Below are 18,606 nucleotides of genomic sequence, written 5' to 3'. Positions count from 1 at the left end.
GAAAAGTTACGGGGCAGTCCACACCTGTACTTTACAGGGGTGAATGGGGCTGTAAAACAAAAGCAGCTTTTCTGCAAGGCATTCCCCAGCCCTCTATAAACACCGAGCCAAGCTCTGCTTTTGCAAACAAGAGGCTCCTTTTTATTAAATTCAGCAAGAAATCAGATCTGGACATTTGCTTTTTTGACATGACACGTGATGGTGATTTATTTTTCTTTTACAATGAATTAAGAGCACACATTACGCTCAGGACTTTTCCATCCACCTATCTCCCAAGAGGTTACCCAACAGACAGGTAACACAAAAGCCAGTACTTTACCATGGAATTATTTTCTATTGCAAATGAGAAATGTGGAGGGATGGGCCAAGAGGTGCAACGCAGCCATCTGTGCTCACAACAGGAGAACCCTGGGGTGGCATTCAGCAGCGGGAGCCATCCCTGCTGGCCTCATGGCACAGAACTGGCCCCTCACACGCTGTCTGCACTGGCACTGTCCTCATGCATCAGCACAGTGGGGCAGGTCCTGCTCACTGATAGTAGAGCACCCACTGCTGTTTCCATTTCACCACATTAACCTCTCCCAGCATCCTCTACTGACCTTCCTCCAGGTCTCCTTGGCTTCATAAGGCAGTACCCAACTCCTTCTCACCCCCAAATACCCTCCTAGCAAGGCAATTTGACACAAGCAGCCTCCTTCCACACCACCAACCACTGGCATCATCACACCATCATGTGCTAAAACTCACAAAGTCCCTCAAACCCAATTTAATTAAACAACACAGATGCACACCTGAAGATCCATCAAGGGACTCATCAAAATTGTATCATTTCTTCCACTTTAAATATCTTCATTTAAATAATTCACCATTCATTTACAACCATTTATCTGCTCTAACAGGATCACTCACTTGATGGAGAGGAATCAGCTCAGTTTTACACCAGGGGACCCAAGGAGGATTCAGGCCTCATTTGGGCACTGGTGCATTAGTCCTGTCTGCTACAAAATGGGAATTTTCACTGATTGCTTTGCAACTCTGACAAAAAAAACATAACTCAGCAGGAGGTGCTGAGCTGCTATTAAATCCTGTACATAAATTCTCCACAATTTTAATACTTAATAGACCCTTCACTTCCCACAGGCACTGGAACTGAAAAGGGCTGTTTTGCTGCACTTTCCTCTCATGGAAGAGCATTGTGACTGTGTACCTGCAACTATATATGCCATCAGCTCATCAGCTGTCCTTCCCAGGACTCCTTAAGTCCCATATTTCAGAATACATTCCACAGAACTTAACATTACAACTATTGTTGTCATTGAAGGAAAAAAAAAAAAAAACGACTTACAAATTATTGTTATTCAGCAAATAAAAAGTATGATTAAGGCCTACGAATGAGACAGCAGCTCTAGTATAGCATGGCTTTGGGCATGAAAGAGAAGGGATCCTACAAGATCACTGCAAGTGACTACTGCCAAAAAGAGATGGAGTGTTTGCATTAGGAGGCCCGAATGTATTGGGTAGAAGGTGTTATCTCCTTTCCTAGATTCCTTCAATACTGACAAAAGCAACGGATCTTACAAGAGCAGGCAAATAGCTGGAAGGCTCAGCTTTGCTTGCCCAGCCTTGAACCTACATCATCTCCCTGCAGGTAATATGGACTCCACCACAACGGCCCTGAAGAAGACAGGGCAGCTGCAAGTGTTGGTGGTTATGTTCTGGTTTTGGAAGAACGCAGTTCTCAAACATGCATGTAGTTTGAATCTGGCTTCCTCTCTAATCAAAACATGTTGTTTCATCTGCAAAACATCAAGAAGCTCAGAACAATGCTTACGCTTTTCCACCACAATGGTGAAGCAAAAACTTTGTGCTTTAGGAAATCCAAAAATGACTAAGGCTGCATTCATTTATCTGCACCTGCTTTGAAGCATCAACAGGCTTGTTTACAACATCGAAATTCCCAAAATACTTACTTGTGGATGAAACAAGAATCCCGGGGAAGGTCTCAAGTATTTCTCTTTTAAAGCTTCGAGTGGGTCAGTTAGCTTTCTTTTCTCTACTCTGTAAATGTTAAAATTAGATTTTCTTATGATGAATCAGTCTCAGACATTAATAATTACACAGCTACTCATGTTTAAAACGTCCAGTTACATATCAGGCAATTTGTTTCTCAGAGGTAATGGCCAAAAAGGACAGTACATCAGCTCCCAGTTCCTGCGCTGCTATGGTGGGGGCTGTGAACTGCCATTAAAGGCAATGGTGCCATTTACAGAGGAAGTAATTCCACTTCAAAATGCCAGTAATTATGACAGTAAGAACCAATGATTAATTACTATGGACTTTCATGAAGAAATAAGGCAACCAAGCGTGTTCGTCTGTTGGGAGAGTAGAACTGAAGCAGTAGGAGCTCCGAGCTGAAGTGCTGCCCATGCAAGACCTTGCTGTGACCAGTGATCCTGCTGTCCTAATGCAGATGTAACTCACAGCAAAGGAAGGCTCTCTAACAACCTCATGCTATGTTGCCAGAATTTCTATGGCTCTTGTTAGTTCATAGCACAGGACCATGAAACACGACTCATTTTCACTGCTTCAGGTATTTAAAGACACAGAGAGAAACTATGGTCCGATACAGATATCAAACAGGCATAAGCAAGATCATCTCAATAAACATCACGTTACATTTCTTCAAAATGAATGCCTGTTGTCTTCTGTAACAGCATTCTGCAAAAACTCTGCCTACAGCACTTCTTTCTTAGATAAAGCAATAATAAATTAAAATCATTTTCACAACCCTAACTTTTTTTTAACAGTAGGCTGTAAAATCAGTCACTTAGGTAATAAACTTTTTATTTTTTTGGCTAATATTTCCTTGGACTAATTTAGATGCATGACTTCGGCTGATTGCAGATATGCAAGCAGAAAGGCAAAGGGCAACCAGGGGCTGACACACATGGGATGTAGGTGAAATCCAGCTCCCAGTGGCTTCGGTGTCAGCACTACTGGAAGACACCGAGGGGTCAGGATTTTACAACTCATTTTTAAAACCTCACTTGACAAACAGCGTCTGCTTCTGTGCCCGTCGAAGCCAACACAAAGGCTCCCATTGATTTAATAAGGTAGATCAGATTAACCAACCCACTGGTTAGGCTTTGTACACACAAGGCCATTGTGCCTCCAATTATACTAATGCAATGCCTAGATAAATCCACCCATTACTCAAATCAGTGTTATAAAGGGCAGAAATCACTCTCAATTTCCACAGTTTTATACATCCTGGGACAAATCTGCTTATTTGAGATACTGCTATTTAATTTAGGAAGAACAAAGAGGTGGTGTGCAATGGCGACTTTCGAGACGCCCTCTAATCCCAGGGAAGGAAGATGCAGAGAGCAGTAAAGCCACTTGGCAAGAAGCAATTTGTGGCCAACTGGTATTGCCAAATAAACAGTAAATACAGATCAATGACACCAATTCATTTTTGGCTAAGAGGCTACACTACTGCACACCACGCTGCACAGGTTTAACTGGTAACCCACTGAAAGCAAGGCAGTAATGAAGACTTGCTAATTATAGCATTACCGGAGCCAGGCAGTGCAGGTCATCCTGGTAGACCTCACTGCTGTGCCAAAGGGTGCCGGGGCGCAGCATGCGGTCAGTTACCTGTAAATGGGATCCATAAAGAAGGGAGTCGGTCGGGCGTGCTGCAAAGAGGCCTCCGACGTTTTCCTCTGCTCGAGGTCACCTCCTTTCTTCTCACCAAAGACGTGGTTTTTCCGGGGCTCGGCCTGTTTTGTGCCGCTGGCTCGACTTCTACTGCCCATGCTCAGATCTAGAGGCTGGTCCTGGCTTGCCGCAGGAGGAGCTGCTGGCTTTGAGGGTATGGGAGTAACTGGCTTCTCCTCCTTACGCTTAGTGGTGAGGTCAAAGGGAGACTCAGAGCTTCCCTTTGGGATCTTCTTGAGTTCACTGGGTGATTGGGGCTCCACTTTCAAGGGTAACGGTCTCAAGTCTCTATCAGGAAATGGATACATTGATTGAGAGAATGCTGGAAAAAATGGGAGGGGAAACATGGAAGGGTAAGGTAAGGCTCCAACTTTTTTGTCTTGCAGCCCCACAAGTCCTGTTGAACCAAAGTATTTTTCAGCAATAGAAGCAATAGCCTTTATAGAATCATTCACCGCTCCTGACACCGCAGTCTGCTCCTCTAAAGATGGTGAGAAAATGGAATGATTGCTGTGTTCTTTCTTATTATTTATTGAAGCCAAACTCTGCAGAGAGCTTACTTTGTCTTTGAACATTTTACCATTTTCTTTAAATTTCTCTTTCTCACTTTCAATGTCACTTTCCAGATCAGAGCCAGAGGTGGTTTCCAGGTCACTGCCACTGGGGGTACTGACATCGTCAAGGTCACTACTCTCTGACTGGTCACTGAGTTTCTCATGCGGCCTCTCTTCAGAGGACCTCTCTGGTTGAAGCTCCACTGGCTTATTTTCCCCTACTGATGGTTGCTTATTTAGTGCCTTCAAAATATCCTGGGTGGCTGGCAGTATCTGAGGGTTGGTCATGAGGGGACTTTGACTTTTGTTTGTCTGATCTGCGCTTGGTAGTCCTTTAACAGGAGAGCTAGTAGGTAGCAAAGGTGGCCTGTGGTACAAGCCTGAAGGAAACAGACCGGGGAAGCTAAAAGAAAATCCAGGAGCTGTTGGAAAGGTAAGACCAGCAGGATGCCTATTGGCTCCAAAATAGTCAGCAAGGCCCGGATTTGCATGATTCATATTAACCATGGACGTTTTATCCATAGCTGGGGTTCCAGGAAGTGAAATGCCTTGGCCAAAAAATCCTCCTGCTGCAAAATGGTTCTTGCCCTCACAAAATCTCCTGTGTTTATTTAAGGAAGACGTAGTGCTGAACATTTGTCCACAGTCTTTGCACTTGATTTGGGTTCTGCAATCAGCATGCATGCGCTTATGACGACAAAGGTTTGAAAACTGAGTATAGGATTTATGGCAGACCTCACCTGTATGTAAACAACAACAACAACAAATCTCAGGCTTTATGATAATTGCCCCCACCCTCCAAATTCTGCAAATAAAACCATTTTTTTCACCCTCCAAGTGTCTCTCAGAAAGCCATAAGAAGTCTGTGTGCACAAAAGATATTGTACTATTCCAAAGCAAGGCATCAAAGGAGACAAATGTCTACAGATAGCACCAAAGAATCCCTCCAGCAAACCAGAAAAGGTATGCAGTGACTAAAAGATACCATTTTTGTTCCTCGTTTGCTCCTTTCATTGCAGTTTTGCACATCTGATACCATTATTTTGCATTGCATGAGCACCCAAAGCCCTGCCAAGAGCTGTGGCTCAGTGCTTTGACACTGTACAGTCACGGTGCTCCTGAGTGAGCACTTATGCCTCCAAATGATATCCATCAGTGTCACTACGCACAAATGAGAAGTTAGTCATAAACATTTGCAAGACCAGGAATGTGACAGACAGATCTGCCTGTCAGAGCCTTTGGCCTGCAATACCCAAAGATATGACAGAGGTGAAGGAGAAGACAATCAGATATTTCCAAGTGCATACTATTATCAACAAGCATCATTTTCCATTTACAATTAATTACGTTAAACTCATGAAAGTCTAGGCTATAACTTCTAGAGTAACCATAGTCTGGTACTCTCACATGCCCAAAGCATTTCAATACATGCAATGCACACGGCGCCTTGGAAGCCATAACTATGAATTCCATGTCTTAACAACTTTACTAGTCTTAATTTTGCATATTTCTCTTTTGCACATGAAAAAATACACTCTATTTCAACAACATTTTCCTTTAAAATTGCAGCTGTATTTATTTGCATGTCCAATACTTGGAACAGCTCAATGGATTTCCTTTCAAACTCCTCTGGGATGAGAGCAACTTCAGCCTCGAAGCACTTAAGAGAAAGCCTGAAGGCCTGGAGGGGAAGCCTGAGCTAAACTGCAACACTCACTGTGCCACAGCATAGCTTCCAGACAGCAGCTTTAGTAGCAAGAGGCTGAAAGCATCTCCATCACCAGTGCAGGGTAAGGCACACAACTACAGAGAGTGAACAACGTCGCTGAACCAAGTGGGAGTTCTTTTTTAGTTCTCTAGAACAGCTTCATAACACATTTCTTTTCCTTCTTGCGTTTAACTTAGGTTACCATTTTAATTTTCTGTCTTCTTTTCCCATCCTCTTGACCAGCCGGGACAGCAGGCAGGTCCCCAGGCTGTGCTACGGGCTGTGCCCTTTCAATACATTAACATTTGTCAGCACCTCTGGACTAACTTGCTTCTACTGCTATCAGCTCTAGCTTTGTTTAAAAACAAGGCAACAACAGTAACGGTAAGCAGCGATTATCCCTCTGTAATAAATCCCCCCCCCTCTTTTTTTTCCAGCAGGAAAAAGCAAGTGGTTACTGTATTTTTATTTAATTTGCGTTATATCATAAGCTCTCATCTTTCACACATCAAAGCCACACAACAATACACATTGTGTATTCTGAGGCCTTTTTAACAATCATTTTCAAGATTTGAGACAGACTGACATAATTTACAATGGCTCTATTTTAAGCCCGCAGAGGAAACTGAATTGAATGTATCCCATCCTGCACTGTTGGTTCCCATGAACTGCAATCACGTCCTCTGACTTCCACTCACACCGGGGCCTGCACTAACCTTCCTGCTCGTCCTAATCTCTGCCCTTGAGAAACTTGACCACTTGTTGTCATGTCTCAACTGTTTACCTCTTCAGCAGGCTGCTCCGTATCTCTGCAACAATGCTCCCATTGTTTGAGGGCCTGATCCTGCCCATGCTGCATCCACCCCTTTTCCCTATTCATGTCTCATTGACAATTCATGGGGTAAAGAACGCAGAATTAGGCCCAAAGACAGGAAATTTGCAATGCAGTAATTCAGGAAGAATGTCTGTTGCTGTGTATCAGTCAGCGTTCCTGTTGGAAATCTTCATTCACAAGGAAAGAAACAGAAGGAAAAAAAGAAAAAAAAACAATGGAGAGGAGAGGAGAGGAGAGGAGAGGAGAGGAGAGGAGAGGAGAGGAGAGGAGAGGAGAGGAGAGGAGAGGAGAGGAGAGGAGAGGAGAGGAGAGGAGAGGAGAGGAGAGGAGAGGAGAGGAGAGGAGAGGAGAGGAGAGGAGAGGAGAGGAGAGGAGAGGAGAGGAGAGGAGAGGAGAGGAGAGGAGAGGAGAGGAGAGGAGAGGAGAGGAGAGGAGAGGAGAGGAGAGGAGAGGAGAGGAGAGGAGAGGAGAGGAGAGGAGAGGAGAGGAGAGGAGAGGAGAGGAGAGGAGAGGAGAGGAGAGGAGAGGAGAGGAATGTGCTGGCACAGATCTGGTCTTCCTAGAAGTTCAGAACGTTCTCTTTTAAGGAACATGAATAATTATCAATTATTACTCTCCATTAAAACTTATTATCCTTCATTAAAAGTCAAAGAAACCAAGAAATATTCTACTTCTGCAGAAACGCAAAATTACATACTAAGAATTGAGAGAGATCCTTACAGACTGTTAAAGGGGGATGCAAATTAACCACTTAGCTAATATATTTGATCTTAGCTTTGAAATTAAATTGATAATGGCAATAACATTAACATATGGAAATCTTTACTATCATCTTGATCAAACAATTAACAGCTGTACTGAGGAGTTCACCTCTTTGAGCCCACCAGTTATTTAAAACTATTTGAAGGGAGGTTTCTTCCATTTAACAGTCTATTAAAAAGAGGGCTTTCAAGGTTGACCAAGAAGTTTTGGAGCCAGGCCCAAAGTTCTTTCCCTCCAGAGGTGCCTTCCTCTTGGGAACTACCTTGGGGAAGTCAGGTGGGATGTGGCAGAAGCTGCTGGTTCTGCAGATGAAGGGTGCAAGTCAACCATACTGCCTTGACTTCTACTAAGTGTGAGGAGCCAGGACTGCCCAGACAAGTTCCTGTTACAAGACCCTCTTTTTCACCACATGACTTTTATTTCCAAGCAAAGCTTTGCTTAAAATTTAGTAGATGGGGGACGGTTATCAACTTTAATTGCTTCCACATATCAAAGCAACAGAAGCTGGTTTGATTTCTCCTGTTACACCTTATTACATCCTTTAAATCTTAGCACCGTACTTTTAAGCAACTAACTTGTAAGGGAAGCTTCCCTCCTCGCAGCTTTTATTGCTGCACAGACCCAGGTTTAATACAAACTCCCAGCCTGTGTCCCAAAGTGAAAAAAAATCATACACTAAAGCACCCTCTGCACTGCAATCATCTCTGGAACCCGAATTAGCTAGCAGTTAAGTTTGCATATTTTCTGCTTATTAAAAAAAAAAAAAAAAAGACTAAGTACTATTTTGAGTGTGTTTGACCTATTATGGCATGTGGTTTCTATTTGGAGAGGCTGGACATTCTGCAAAGGCAGTGAGTAATTACCTTAGTGTTGGTGAGTTTTCACTCAAGCTTGGGCGGTGCACTGTAATAAGAGACAGTTGCCATAAACAGACTGGTAGAGTAAATCATGGTGTGTGGCCTCCTGGTGGAAAACAGATATCTCCTTGAGGTGACCCTACCCTACCTCCCTCCCATTGCTCAGCAAAGCCCACTGAACATGTGGTCTCCAAACCCTTTTGTTCTGTAATTACATGGCTATTATTCAGAGATTGCTCAGTGGGTTTTCATCTCTCATTCTGTGCATTTCAAGAATACTGGTTGCTGGTTTGATTTATCAGAGTAAACAGTAACAACAACCACAAAAAAAACAAGTTAGGAATTATTTCATTTAAGATAGGCACCACTTTTACATTTCTTTGTAGGGCATGGACTGCAAGAGGACAAGCCGAAGGTTTCATCCATGGGCCAGAAGTTAATGTGGTCTAATAGTTATTAATGTAAAATGCAATTATTTAACCTGTAATCCTAGACTGTAAGAATTTTTTAGTGACATTTATTATTAGACTTAGTTATACATTTTCTTACTGAAGAAGCCCGAACAAAAAGATTATCTAACTCACTGGCAGATATACAGGCTTCCCACAAACGACTCTTTCAAGCCATGCAGTGAGGTTTTATAAGACTCATAGCACATGTCAAAGCAGCATTGTAGAGCTCCTAAGCAGGTGTTTTCACTGAGGAGCTAAATGCACCAGCTACAGGTGCCCACTCCACTGAGTGGGACCATGCAGTGTGAGGTAGAACTCCAGCCTTGCTGTCCTCTGCTGCTACAACTCACCTGGGTGAGGTGCCACCTCTGTCAGACTTAGAGTGCATTACGAGTACAGAAAATACAGTCAGCTGGAAAAAAGTATCAAGGTGACGTTTTGGTAAATTCTTGTTGAGAATAGCAAAAGTTGAAGTTTAGAAAACAAAGAGAGGAGGTCATAAAGTGCTTTCTGAGCCATAACAGGTGCCAGAGAAGACCATCGTGGAGATTAGCACTTGCCAGAACAGTATTCTTGAAATATTTTCTGCGTCTCCTTTCCTGGTGAAAGGAAGAGAAAGCAACTTGCAACACTACTGTGCACCCAGATTCCTCCATCTCATAGCAGAATCTGGCCAAGTAGCAAACATAACGCCTGGGAGGACTCTGAGGATCTGATTTATAGCCCAGTGTAGTCAGGCCCACATGGGAGGCAAGTTTTATTGCTGGAGCAGCTGTTGGCAAAGCTCTTATAGCTAAACCCAATACTTAACTTCAGGGCATGCAAAAGAGCTTCGAGGAGCGAAGCAAGCTCCTCTGGCTGAAATACACTGGCTTTAAGCTTTTCTTTCCAATTCCCACCAAAGCCATGCTATCTGCTGTTGAGATTCAGTGGCCCCAAATTAATTTCTAAAGCAAAGCAGCCTTTCCGGTCCTGCTGGCTCTGCCTAACGCCCAATGCATCTGGGTCCAGCACAGCCTGCAGCACAGGGGCTGGTGCTGCTGCAAAGGAGCACAGAGAGCAGCCAGCTCAGCACGGTGCAAAGCACAGCTCCTCCTTGCCAAAACTCCCTCCCCGCTTGCTCTTTGCATCTATGCATGGAAAAATATCCCAGGGACAAAAGGTACATTTATACAGCATGCAGTGTCTGCCTGGAAAGGAAAATCATATGAAAATAATGCTTTGCATCAGACTGTGAATTAACTCAGTTCTCATTCAGTAAGTCACAGCCCCCATGAAACCTGTGGGAAATGCCAAGGAAGCACAACACAACCTCCTGCTCGCTGGTTACACTGTTTTTCGACAAAAAAAAAACCACACTTAACCGAAGACGCTTAGTGGAAGACTTACATATAAAGGGTTTGACACTGCTGTGGATGTGTTTATGCTGTTTGAGGCCTGAAGATGTGGCAAAGGTTTTGCCACACTCTGGACAAGCGTGAGCACGAGCCCCAACATGCTGGGAACGAATGTGCCTCTGGAGGTTGCTGGGGTCCGTGAAAACCTGCTAGGAAATGAGTACTGATTAACCAAGAAACTTAACTGCGGAAGAAGCCACTTAGCACAAAATCCACAACTACTGGGAGATCTGTAGGACTAAAACCAGTGGCTGCTTGTTGCACTGCAGCCTGGCCAAAGGGCATCAATGGGAGCTGTGCCTACAAGATGGGGCCTCGTTTTTCCAGGGTCAGCCAAATATTTGGTGGAGCGGTTAACCCCTTTGCAACCACCACAGCAGATGCAATTACCCCTGCGATTGGAAGTCATGCCTTTGAGGCCAGTGATTTCCTGCTTGGCATCCTCACAGAAAGTCAAAACATAGCTATCTGAAACCTCCAAACATGACTGCAATAGAACTGCTTGGCTGAGTGCAAGGCAGCATGAAAATCTAGGGCTTGGCTGCATCTTTTGAGTATCAGGTCAATGTAAAACCTCGATTATTGCAGCAAATCTACTTAAAAACAACAAAGCCCTTATGTAAAAGGCCCAGGCTTAAGAATCTTGTGAAAAGAAACATAGAGCACCACATCTTCTACCAATAATCTAGGTAGCAAGCCCAGTGCTGGGAGGTAAAGCAGATGCTCTGGAGATGAGATGGTTGCACTCACTTAGAACAACCAGAACCTGGCATTATTTTCTTATCTTGCTTTCTATTGCAGCAGCATCCTTCTAAATCAAACGGGGTAGAAAGCTAACATATACAAAGTGAAGGTTTAAATCCTCCAAAAACAGGCACTGCAGGAGCTCTATGCCCTCACATATCCCACCCTCAGCTGCCCCCATGCGCTCAGTGCCACAGAAACAGCCTACAAATTCACTGTACCTTGGCACAGTTCTCACACTCGTAGTGCTTGCCGCTGTCATGCGACATTTGGTGACGTATCAAGTTGGACTTCCAGTTGAAAGCTTTGGGGCACTGGTCACACTTGTACTCCCGCTCCTCGCTGTGGGACAGCATGTGCTTCTCCAGGCTGCAGAAACAGGAACGAGCAGTACATCAGAGCAAGAAGAGGAGGCAGCAGAGCGCATAACCTCCAAACAGCAACAAAAAGAGAAAAAAAACCCGAGCCCCAAAGGCCCACTCCTGACAGACCCAGGTCCTTTGAGCCCCAGGCACGCCACACTGGGAGGCAGAGCATCCCCTCCACCCCACAGTAACACTGTCTGATGTTTCGCCAGGCCACTTGCAAAAGCTCCAGAAGATTATGCTTCCATCACTCCCAAAGGAGATTATTTCATACACCTCTCAATATTTCACCCCGGTAATTCCTCCCTGCAGTCTGAATCGTTTCTGCCTTATTGCTTTCACTCCAAACACACCTAGGAACCTACTATCTGATGGAGCCTCACTCCTTTGATGGGAGTCTATTTTTCTTGCAGCAGGGGTAGAACAGAAATAACTCCACCAGTGAAACAGAAAGAGCATAAGTGAACAGAGCAAAGCTTCTGAATGGAGAACACTTAATGCAAAGCTATATCTGATGATTATTAAGTGCGTTCAATTCTAGTTGTTTATTCATTCATTTCTTAGCAGTTGGTTCAGTCTATTAGTAGCATGCTCAATCCTCACCTAATTTCTGTTGTTCATCTTTGAATTCTTTTTCACCTCTAAGTTTTCTGAATTCCTCTTTTAGAATTAATCAGCTGCAAATATATGTTTGAATACATTGCTCATATATCAAGCCACAGCTCACACTACTGCTTGCAGAGAGATCCATATATAACATACATGGGGATTCACAGAAATGCCATTGGAAAAGGGTTTCCAGCCAACACAGATCAGAGCTTCCTTGGCAACATTCCCACTGATCTCTGCTGAATCTGTAGACAAAACCTGAGGGGTTTACAGTTTGCCCTCTGTTGTGTAGTCCAAATGGCAACTTACACGCTCAGCTACAAGTAACAGAAATTCTTTCATCCTGCTGATGTTCCTAAGCTCTACCCTGTTAGGCTTTCTCCTTCAGGGAAAAATATTTCCTGCTTCACTTCCTAGCACTCAGCTAACAGCTGTATCTCCATCATGCCCTGGTAAACAAACCTGCCATAAGACCTAGAGAGGCACCCAGGCACCTGATGTGGCTGCACCACCCACAGACCTCAATCTTCACACTCAGCTCTTTCTCAATTTAATTACACACACCCTCAAGCACGGCTCATTCAAGCCTATTGTTTTATATAATCCCTATATAACATGCTTCTGTACTTTTTTTTGCTGTGAACTGTCTTTGTGGTGTATTAGCTTCTCAATAATTCAAGAGTTTGGAGAATGACTGCATTCTTTCTCATTTTTCACTCTTTCTCACAGTACTGCCCATCTATTTATGATGACTCGTTCTTTGTTTTCTGCCCTTTCTCTTCAATATTTAATATTTTAAGCTAAATTTACATTTGCTCAATGATTCCCATATGTTTGATATTGTCCTCTGGTTCACAAGCAGAAAAGAACTTCAACACCAAATAACTCACAGTGTGGAAAGATGTCACAGTCCCAACCTATGCTGCACCCACCACTGCTGCAGCTCTTCTGACTTCATCTACTGACCCGAATCAGTCACTCAGACTGAAAATTAGACATGTGGAACTGAATATAGCCCAAGCAGCCAATGAAGATAACACTGTACCTGCACAAACACAGGGCTGATGCACAACAGCAGTGTTTGGTACACTGTGCTTTCATTTTGTTATCATTCACTCTGAGGAACTGTAACAAGCAGGTTGTGTGACTCTGCATCCTCACTGGGATCTCATCCAGGATCTGCCTATTAAGATAGCTCAGCACAACTGCTATATGTTGGCTGAGGTCAACCTTCCTGCATCCTCAGACTGAACTTACCAAAACATGAATTTGTGAGCACAGTACTACAGAAGCTCCTGAGCACTCCTAATACCTTTCAGTAATTTGCAAACTTTCCTACAATGTGATACATTATAAGCAGCCACAAAAGAACTACAGTGATGGGAATAGTCTTCAGCATATAAAGCTGAACTTTTTATTCACATTCCTACCTATACGTATTGTGGGGATGTAGGCATATAGGTCTGCCCTGTTTAAACAGACAGGAACATAAAAGAAAACAATGAATCCCAGTGTTTCAAAACAGAAGAGCTGTGTATACACATGTGTATGTCTATATATACATATGTTCACATATGTTAATATCTTGAACACAATCTAACCAACTTGCTTCTGCCTAGCATGCCTTGTTTGCAAAGATAAATGAACACCACTCAGACGTACTCTAATTTATCCCTACCTAAAAATAAGGAGACCAGACCTCAATTCATTTGAACTATAATGACTCCTCTGACTTCACTGCCACCAGCCCTACTCATGCCAACTAAACATGCTATTATCAGAAGATCCAGTTCTTAATTTACGGTATCTATTAGGGGTTAATTTCTGATCTATCAAGACACCATTATTTCCATGCTCTAAAACCAATGAGCACAGAAACTTATTTACCTTTACTATTGGTTTGTACACAAGATACCCAATTCTGCCCTGCCTGATGCCCTGTGATTGGACTGAAGCCATTAGAGGATTTGCCTTACTCAGTCACATTCTAAGCACAATCCTACCTTTGTAAGTCTGGGAAGACTTGATCACACTCTTTGCACTCCTGGATTTCGTGCACATCCCGAAGGTCACTCTCATTCTCAAGCTTTTTCTGGAAGTCCTCCTCCACCATGGAGAAGGCGGAGTGTGGTGTGCTGCAGGGGAACTTCTGGTGGTCCACCAGCTCAGCCTTGGACTCAAAGAGCTGGTCGCAGTCCTCGCAGCGATACTGGCGCTCCTCTGCAAGAAAAAGGGTTGGCATAGGGAGGTAACACCAGTTTGGGGTCATTTTTAGTTACTCTCAGCAGTTCCACGACTGTATAGTTAAATAAAGAGTTATTCTGTGAAAAACATTATTGGTAATAATAATAAAAAAATCTGCTTTATGATGCTAATACTTCAATTCTGTAATATATAAACGCAGCGTTACCTGTTAACTGCCTGGGTGATACATCCTATGGGAACCCCTAATGTTAGCTTGGGACAGAAGTCAGCGTGTTTCAAATTACTTTAAAAGGGGATATCCATGTCCTGAGGTGGATACCTACAAAAGGCTGACAGTCTCTGACTTCCTGAATGAAGCAAACTTACACAAACATCAGCTACTGCAATAGCCAAAAAGGCATTTACGGTTTGTAGCAATCTTTCTACTTCCATTAGAGCTCTCTTCCAGCACCCAAGGTGAGCCAGATATCCAGTAAAACAGTCACAAAGTTTTTCTCACTGAAAACAAAGATCACTGGAGTACTGCTTAGGGGTGAATATTTCATTCCATTAATTATTAGCTCTTACCAAATAATTAATTCGCTGAAGAAAATCCCAAAATGAAGAGGTGAAGAAAAGCAGCTCACAGCACTCTGTAGGATTTTCTCCTGACGGCCCACATGGGCAGCCACATGCCCTGTTTTGGGCACAGCTCAGGAACTGAAGATGCAACACCTGTGTGCTGCTTGAATAATGAACGAGCAGGAGGAGGAGGGTTGGCTGCGCTCTCAAAAGTGACAGCAACATTAACAACCTCAGATTTTCTCTTTTTAAAAGAATAGTTTTTTGACAAAACTACATCATAAACATCAAAAAACCCACAACCAACCAAAACCAGATCTAATTGGGGTCCATACATTTTAGTCTTGAAGGACCAGCACAGCCTGGAGATAATGACATGGATTCCATTCCTCCTCTTGCAATACCCCAAAACCAGATTAAGTTTCAATTCCAAAGCCTTACTGCTGCCTTCAGTTACATCTGCAAACCCCATTTCTGCCATGGAGGTTTGAGTATATGAGGACTGAAAAACATCAAGAGGTGCAGGATTGCAATGCTGAGAAAACTCATCTTTGAAAAGTAGAGCTTAGCAGACTGGCAGGTCTGCTAAGGGCAGGTGGTAAACAAATGCAATCAGGTCCAGCTGTCCTCTTCAGCTGCTGGCAGGCTATTCTGGAATTCAAAGGTATTGCAACAGAGGAGAAATCTTGCTACATTTTTTGCTTAATTTCAATGGTATTTCATATTAGATAAGAAGTGGCTAACCATGAATGTCCGGAGCCATTGTTTCATGTGAATAATCTTCACTCTTCATGAACAGTAATAGCTCCTCTCCTGGCTCAATGTCTGCCACTACTCTGTAGAATATCTGAAAAAGAGAAAGTGAGGTGAATACCATGAAAGGCAAAGAGGCAGTTAGTGCTGCAGGGCTGACACTGAGTGCCCAACCAACCCCTGGCACAGGGGCTGCAAAGTGCTGGGGATGGGCAGCCTGGGCTGTGCAGGTAGGCTCCTTCAGCCCCAGAGCTGTTTCTGCCTTATCTTGAAGATAAAGAGGAAGTTGCTTTCAACAGCCTCTGCTGCAAGCAAGCTGCATGATGACTGCAAACATCACCAGCAATTCACATGCTCAATTATACTAAACTTACCAGCCAAGGTGCCCATAAAAAATGTCCCTGAGTGAGCAACATAGAGAACATTTCTCCTCTTGGTTGTGCTGAAGAAAGTAATTAAATCACACCTGAGGAAATTCTGCTGATTAGCATGTGGGCATCCAACCCCACCTGCTTCTATTACTTAGGTAGCTCAGCCATTAACAAGGGAGGGGGCTTGTACAATGCAGCATGCTTCTTTGCTCTTAAGTTTCAAATGGAAACTAAAGGAACAACTCATCCAGGATGAAGATATGCACAGATGCTTGTCAGCAGCCTCAGCCACAGGTGGCAGCTGCTCCTCTCTTCATGAGCCCTATGCCTTTCACTGGGAAGGAGTCCAGCAGAGAGGCAGGGGCCGTGCACCCTTGGTACCACACACCCACAGCAAGATCATGCCTTGCTGCCAGGCTCTGCCAGAAGGAAGTTCCTAAAAAATCCATCTGGCTGCTTTTTCTCTCAGGAGAAAACATAAGGAACACTAAAAATCTCCAAGAAGCCGTTCAAATAATTATTAGTAACTTTCTCAGGCCTCGTTAAACAAAAACACACGAAAGCTATGTTTCCTACTCTAACAAAAGACGTATTTGCATTCTCTCTGTCTAGTGTATTTTTAAAGGTTTTACCCTCAAACTACTAACTCTCAAGACCCATTCTAGTGCTGTGAGAGAAAAGCAAAAAGTCAACAGCTGTTTTGCCACAGGCCAGATGCAGGTATCCCTCTTGCACAGAGTATCTCACACAGCGTACCTCCCTTGCACAGCCTATTGCACAGCATACTCCCCCTGCACGGCATATTCCCCCTGCACAGCACATCACCCAACTCTACACAGCACAGAGCAGCTACCCAGGGCCTCCAGGAGGTGGCTGTACAGCCTAATGGTTATTGCTGCACAGGCAGCCCCAGCCCATAGATATGTGCTAACTGCCTAAAACTAACTAAAGAACACGCATTTCCTCTGATTTGTTTTCTTTTCTTTGCCTTGCCCCAAAAGCTGCTCTGGCAGATGCTAGCCTAGAGACTACTAGAGTCATTGTGTCCCAACACCCAATATCCCACGTCAGGCACAACAAACTTGCACTGTAGGCTCCTGCTTACAGGGAATACCACTCCAAAAAGACAGGAGCAGGCATTCACATGCAACCTCCCCTCCCTAAAGGTGTTCCTCTTCTTCCACATTGTCTTGCCCAGCTGTCAGAAGGGCTTGCTTGGGCTCTTTTTTCCCCTTGTCAGTCAGATAATTGTACACAAGCTGCATGGTTCATTCTCTAGTTCTGTTTCCCCTTAGAAAACAATGGGCTTCCCTCAGCAACAAACAACACCATTTTTTGTCAACTTTTCAGCTTCCTTTCTGAAAGCACATTAGACTCTGAAATGTGACACACCAGCCCCCGGTGCTGCGAGCCCCAGCACCCTGCAGCCCTCATTGACAGCAGCAGCACTACTGGGGCACTGCAGACTTATCCCAGCTCAGCTTCCTAAAAATCAGGAGCATGGTTCCGAGGTCAACAGTGCTGTGTTTGCAGACTCTGGGCATTCCCCTTGCATTAATCTTGTTTTTCACTAATTTACATGGACGCAGAACCAAATCAGAGCATTCAGCACCCTGCCACTAAGTCTTGAGCAAAAATAATGCCGACGGTGTCTAGTTAATGTTCTTTGAGATCACACAAAAGAGGACACAGGTGATGCTCACACTCACAGTCCTACAGCTCCTTGTTGATGTCAGTGCTGCAGAGAACAAGTGCTTCAAGCAACACCTTTTTTCTGAGGTCAGCAGTGCATCCACACGAAGTCATTAACAGAAACCAGAGTGACTCTCCCCAGTATTTTTCCTCCAGTGCTCTTGCTGTCCCATCCAGAGCACTCTGACTGATCTCTTCACCTCTTGTTGCAAAGTAAGGACGCATGGACCAACAAGGAGGGTCTTCTTTGTCCAACACTGTGCTGTGCTGCATCTCATCCAGCTGTAAAGTCCTGGTGTGATGCAGCATCTTCCCTGCAGCCATGGGACGAATCACTCAACAGGGTGCAAACTCTGGAGCCAGCTGTCCAGCCTGGCTGTGTTGGTACTCAAAAATACTGAAATATCAGAGATGATGAAGCAACTGATCAGAAATTGCCAGGCCAGCCTCTGTGGGGAGAGAGACTGAGGGGCAAAACTCCTTTGATGAGGATGAGTGAAGTGTTTTATTTGGCACCTCAAGGCCCACTAAAACAAGGTCTGAGTCTCAGATTTCCAGCTCTGGCATTCTGACATTCTTATTATTAAAGAAACAACTATAACGATTACTAAAAATAGCAAAGCCCTGTGCATACAAAAAACCCACCTGCTCTAAGAGTTTATATATCCAATTGCTTTCCACAGAAATGAAACATACTGAACATCAGGGAAAAAAAAAATGATCCTGCAGGTAAGCATAGCCTGATTTCAACACGTCCTTATTGTTTAAGGCTTTTTTTTCACTCTTCCCACCTAAAACCTCATAGGAACTACCCTCTCTGAGAAGGCACCGACCTGCCCTGTGAAATGCAAGGGAGAAATGTAACCAAAAGAAAAAAAGAAAAAAAAAAAGGCCAAGTCCAGACGCGCTTTTCACATGCCCTGGGATCACTGGTGTGTGACTGCAGTTTATATAGGAAGAGAAGCATCGGATCCAGGTCTGGAAGCACTTTCTGAGTTCAGGGGTCTGAGGAGGCAGCCCT

At 44.0% G+C, this 18,606-nt stretch overlaps 1 protein-coding gene across 10 annotated transcripts in view; it reads right to left on the bottom strand.

Moving 5' to 3' along the window:
• MECOM (MDS1 and EVI1 complex locus) overlaps positions 1-18,606 on the bottom strand; it is a 298,479-nt gene that overhangs the window by 18,221 nt on the left and 261,652 nt on the right. For 5 of the 10 annotated variants that reach the window (XM_052687091.1, XM_052687086.1, XM_052687089.1 and 2 more), the window contains 6 exons: positions 15,514-15,616; positions 14,007-14,223; positions 11,251-11,398; positions 10,278-10,434; positions 3,658-5,014; positions 1,971-2,058 (listed from right to left, as the gene is read on the bottom strand). In XM_052687091.1, coding sequence (XP_052543051.1) covers positions 1,971-2,058; positions 3,658-5,014; positions 10,278-10,434; positions 11,251-11,398; positions 14,007-14,223; positions 15,514-15,616 — 2,070 coding nt within the window. Of the gene's footprint in view, positions 1-1,970; positions 2,059-3,657; positions 5,015-10,277; positions 10,435-11,250; positions 11,399-14,006; positions 14,224-14,775; positions 14,903-15,513; positions 15,617-18,606 lie in introns of those variants that run through there. The other 5 variants (XM_052687088.1, XM_052687090.1, XM_052687095.1 and 2 more) reach the window with 4 other exon arrangements.

The sequence above is a fragment of the Tympanuchus pallidicinctus genome, unplaced genomic scaffold, assembly GCF_026119805.1.
Source record: "Tympanuchus pallidicinctus isolate F22 unplaced genomic scaffold, pur_lepc_1.0 scaffold22, whole genome shotgun sequence".
In the NCBI taxonomy this organism is placed as follows: Eukaryota; Metazoa; Chordata; class Aves; order Galliformes; family Phasianidae; genus Tympanuchus; species Tympanuchus pallidicinctus.
This window is presented reverse-complemented; position numbering and strand designations above follow the sequence as displayed.